Below are 4,623 nucleotides of genomic sequence, written 5' to 3' on the forward strand. Positions count from 1 at the left end.
TTTGGCAACAACGACGAGACGCACCCCCTCCCCCCGATGATGACAAGCCCCATGCCCCATGCCCGATGACGAGCAGCATGGCCGACGACAACGACGGCAGCACGGCCAATGACGAGACGCATGGCCGACGACCACGGATGACGACGGCAGCACGGCTCTTGCCTCGCGCTGCGCGCCAGCCTCTCGCGCCCTTCCGTCGAGGGGCGCGAGCGATGCAGCGCCGGCCTCTCGCGCCCTTTGCTGCAGGGGCGCGAGCGCTATGAGGCGCAAGCGGCGCGGGCGCTGCAGCGCCTCTCGAGTCCGCACGCAGGTCTGCTGCACGCAGAGATCTGCAGCACGCGGCACGCAGCGCCCAGCACGGAGCATGGAGCAGCAACGCCGGCAGCACCATGACCAACAGCGATCCAAACAGAGTCGAGCGCTGCGCGAGGCGCAAGCGACGCCGGGGGCCACCCGCAGCGACCCGGACCAACAGCGACCCCGCGACGAGATGGGCACGGCACGGAGAGATCTGCCACACGCCGCTGCAGCGCAGCAGCGACGTCCGCAGCACCAGCGGCAACCCAGACCAACAGCAACGAAGACCAACAGCGGCGAGCGCTGCAAGGGACGCAAGCGGCGGACGCACTGCGCCGCCTCTTGGCCGCACGCCTGCCGGCGCACTGCAGACGCAGCGCAGCGCAGCGCAAGCTCAAGCACACGCAGCGGCAACGCCGGCAGCACCAGCAGCGACCCGGAACAACAGCGACCCAGCAGACCACGCAGCGGCACGGACGAGACGGAGCGAGAGACAGGGCGCGGCGAGACCCTACTCACTCGAGACCAGGACGGCGGCAGGCGACGCGCAGAAGCAGCGTAGAGCCTGCCGCGAGAGCTCTACGCTCTAAAAGATGCTCCTCTCCGCTGCGAACGGCGCGGCACGGGAGCAGCGCCGCAGGGCAGCCGGCGGTGCGCGGGCCAGCGTCGCCTGGGCCGAGCCAGGCCCCCTCGCGCACGTATAGCGCGCGAGGTGCACGTCCAGGCATGTTCGCCCATGTGCGTGGGCCCGCGGTGCGGCAGCGGCATGTCGGTGGGCGCAGCAGTCGCCGCAGCGCCGTGCGGTGGCATCGTCGATGGGCGCGGGACGGGCGGGGGTGGAGGCGGGAAGGAGGGCGGGCGCTGGCGCGGGCGGCGCAGGCCGACGACGTCTGCTGATGGCGGCAGTCAGCTGCCTGCAGATGCTCGTGGGCTTCTCCCGCAAGCCTTGCACGGCGAGTCGCGCACCAGGCCACGGCGGCATCGAGATCGACAGCTGGCGCAGCGCCGGGCACGGGCGCAGCAAGTGCGTGGACGGCGACGACAGGCTCAGGCGCAGGCACGGGCGCGGCGACGGCCGGCTCGTCGTCCATGGTGAGATCGATGACATTCATGCTGCGCCGCCCGCTCAGAGAGGCTCGCTGCTTGATGCGCTGCGAGACTCACATGCACGCGCCGCTCGGTGCCCCGCTCAAAGTGCCGCTAGCCAGCGTGCTCGTCGTCTGACGCCTCGCTGCTGATGCCGGCGGCGTGTATGCGCCGCTCGCTGCTCAGCGAGGTGCGGCGTGTGCGCGGCGCAAGGAAAGAGCGAGGCGCTGCTGAATGCGTGGGGAGGCCTGGCGCGTGAGGCGAAGGCGGCGACTGCGCTGCAAGCTGCGGTGCTGCGATGTGGATGGCGCAGGCGGGAGGTGGTGGGCGGGAGGATGGCCGTGCGGCGCGGCGCGCGGCCGGGTGGCTTCGCTTTGGCCGGCCGCTCGCACCTCCACGCGCCCCGGCCGGTCTGCTGGCTCGTGCACGACGCGCGCTGCTTCCTTCTCGGCCACATCCCCTCCACCGCGCCCTTCCCCCGCCCGCACCTTGGCCCGATGTCGCGCGCGTCGTTCGACTCGCGCTCGCCGTCGGAGAGCACGCCGCCGCTGCCCGAGGTGCCGACGCCCGTGCGCGCCCTCGACGACGGCGCAGAGAGCGGCGCCGATGCGGAAGGGTGAGCGTCGCCGCCGCGGGCACTCGCAGCGCGCGCGCTGACACGGCGCAGCTACGACGACGATGACGACGACGAGGAGTCGGACGGCAGCGGGTCCGACGACGACGACTCGGACTCGTCGGGCTCGTCGGCGTTCTCGGGCAGCATCGGTGCGTGTGCGCGGCCCTCATCGCCGCAGACGTCGCTCACCTGCCGCCGCCGACGTCGCTCACCTGCCCAGGCGACGCCGCCGCAGCGGGCTCGCAGGCGCCATCTCCGGTGGCGGCACGGGGCAGCTCGCCGTCGGCATACACGTCGCGCGCCCTGGCCCGCCTCGCGGGCATGGCGCCGTCGGCCGCGGCCGCGCGCGCCACGGCGTACGCCATCGAGCCCGTCGGCGCGATCCCGCACGCGGCGCATGTGCACGCGCTCGCGCTCTCCGCCGACGGCACGACGCTGCTGAGCGGCGGCGCGGACGGCCACGTGCGCAGGTACGACGCCAACGCGAGCCTGAACAGCAAGAACCCGCTCACGCTGAGCGTGCGGCATGCGTTCGTCGAGGGCGTGACGCGCGGCGGCGTGCTGAGTGCGTGGTGGGCCAACGAGGAGCTTCCGTGAGTGCTGCCGCAGATGCCACATGGCTTCGCATCTCACGCTGCGGCAGGCTGGTCAAGGGCGAAGAGGAGGAGCGCCTCGTGTCGCCCGTGCACAGCCTCGCGATCCAGCGCGACGCGCTGTGGGGCCTCAGCGGCTGCGAGGTGCGTGCGAGCCAGGTAGTGGTGGCTGTTGCTCACGCCGCGCAGTCCGGCAACATCAACCTCACGTCCATCCGCCACGACCCCGGCGCCACGCGCCACGTGCTCCGCAGGCACACGGCAGCCGTGTCGGTCCTGACGCTGTGCAACAACGACGCGACGCTGGTCTCGGGCGGCTGGGACCGCGCCGTGCACGTGAGTAGCCACCTTGCTTGGGCGTGGCATGACGCTGACAGGCCGCGCAGCAATGGGACCTGCACACCGGCCAGGTCGTGCGCTCGTTCGACGGCCACGCCGGGCAGGTCTCGACGCTCGCCTTCCGCCCTGCCGGCGCCGCGTCTCTGAGCGGCAGCGCACGCGCGTCGTCGTCCCGCAGCGACTCGCAAGGACGCGCGTCGTCCCTGCGGCGCACACGCGGCGCGAGCCACGACTCGGAGAGCTCGAGCAGGAAAGCAGGCTCCGCGAGGCGCACGCCGTCGCCCGAGAAGCGCCAGCCAAAGCGCGAAGCGTCTGAGCGCCCAGAAGAGCAGCCCGCCGCCTCGCCAGCAGAGCCGCCAGACGTGACCATGGCCGAGGAGCTGCCGCGCGCGACACTGCAGCGGCCATTCCCCGCCGACACGACGATGGACGACGCGTCGCACGCCGACTCGGACGCCGACTCGCTGTTCGGGGGCGCAAGCCCGGACCTCGAGGCCCTCACAAATCCACAGATGTCCGCCAGCGCCAGCGTCGGGCAGAGCCTCGGCGCATCCGGCGCCATGCCCGACGACCTCGCCGCCGACGAGCAGGACGCCGAGGGCGAGGAAGACGCCGAGGGCGAAGAGGACGACGACCAGCCGCTCGCCTCGCTCGCCGTCAAGACGCCGCTGCAGACGAGCATCGAGCTGCCCGGCGCGCTGCGGCTGCCGCTGCCGGGCAGCGCACCGCCTGCGCCAGTGACCACGACGCCGAGCGCTGCACCAAAGGCGGTGGTCAAGCGCTTCGGCGGCCTGACGGGGACCGACGGCTTCGACGGCGACATCAGCACGTTCAGCAAGGACATCCTGCTGAGCACGACGCTCGGCGGGCAGGTGACGCTGTGGGACTGCCGCATCCCACCAGCCGCTGCCTGCGGCGTGCGTGCCCTGGCGCTGCCCGACCGCACGCCGCCGTGGTGCGCCTCTGCGTGCTGGTCGAGCGACGGCAACCGCATCTACGTCGGGCGCCGCAACGAGACGGTCGAGGAGTGGGACCTGCGCATGCTGCCCGACGCCGGCTCGACGGCGGCCGGCCGCGCGCAGCCGCGCATCTCGCGCACGCTGCGCTTCCCCGCCGAGAGCGGGCCCGTCAGCTCCGTCGTGGCGATGCCCAACGGGCGGCACCTGGTGTGGTACGTCTTCGTATCGCCAGCGTGGGCGTAAACTGACTCCCGTGCAGTGCCTCGCAGGACAACATCCGCCTCTGGAACGTCGACGTGCCGGCCGACCGGCTGCCGTTCCGCATCATCGCCGGGCACCACGGCGGCACGATATCGCAGATGCGTGAGTGGCGCTTCCCCCCCGCCCTTTGGCCGCGACTGACACCTGGCAAGTCATCGACCCGGCATGCCGCTTCCTCGTCACCGCGTCGGGCGACCGCGGCTGGCTGTCGACGAGCACCGAGGCGGTGCTGCTGCATGAAATCACACCGCTGTGATGCCTCGCGCGTGACACAGCAGGCCGAGCGTGTTCTGGCACGGGAAATCGCGTCCGCATTACTTTTTCGATGCCTTGTGGAGCGAGTTGTAGTGCTGCGGGTGCGGTGCATGAGCCACGACTGCCAGGCCTGTCGCTGCGGGCCGCTCACCTCGCCCAGCCCGTACATCTTGCGGTGGTATCTGCGGCCAAGGTCAGGCGCTGATGCCGGTGTCGC

The 4,623-nt window shown here is 72.0% G+C and overlaps 3 protein-coding genes across 3 annotated transcripts in view; 1 reads left to right on the top strand and 2 right to left on the bottom strand.

Moving 5' to 3' along the window:
• FA09DRAFT_237111 (hypothetical protein) overlaps window positions 1-1,513 on the bottom strand; it is a 2,521-nt gene extending 1,008 nt beyond the window's left edge. The window contains exon 1 of the mRNA XM_025739624.1: window positions 817-1,513. Coding sequence (XP_025599243.1) covers window positions 817-1,409 — 593 coding nt within the window. The 5' untranslated portion in view covers window positions 1,410-1,513. The remainder of the gene's footprint in view (window positions 1-816) is intronic.
• A 329-nt stretch (window positions 1,514-1,842) lies between these two features.
• Window positions 1,843-4,623, top strand: FA09DRAFT_237209 (WD40 repeat-like protein). The gene is made up of 6 exons (XM_025739625.1): window positions 1,843-1,920; window positions 2,220-2,592; window positions 2,643-2,928; window positions 2,979-4,102; window positions 4,150-4,253; window positions 4,304-4,623. The coding sequence occupies exons 1-6, from the start codon at window positions 1,881-1,883 to the stop codon at window positions 4,405-4,407; spliced, it is 2,031 nt and encodes a 676-aa protein (XP_025599244.1). The 5' UTR covers window positions 1,843-1,880; the 3' UTR covers window positions 4,408-4,623.
• The window catches only part of FA09DRAFT_328943 (cysteine proteinase), a 1,745-nt gene continuing 1,525 nt past the window's right edge, over window positions 4,404-4,623 (bottom strand). Inside the window, exons 8-9 of the mRNA XM_025741971.1 lie at window positions 4,558-4,588; window positions 4,404-4,501 (exon numbers count right to left, since the gene is read on the bottom strand). Coding sequence (XP_025599245.1) covers window positions 4,466-4,501; window positions 4,558-4,588 — 67 coding nt within the window. The 3' untranslated portion in view covers window positions 4,404-4,465. The remainder of the gene's footprint in view (window positions 4,502-4,557; window positions 4,589-4,623) is intronic.

The sequence above is a fragment of the Tilletiopsis washingtonensis genome (genome assembly GCF_003144115.1).
Source record: "Tilletiopsis washingtonensis strain MCA 4186 unplaced genomic scaffold FA09scaffold_7, whole genome shotgun sequence".
Taxonomy (NCBI): Eukaryota; Fungi; Basidiomycota; class Exobasidiomycetes; order Entylomatales; genus Tilletiopsis; species Tilletiopsis washingtonensis.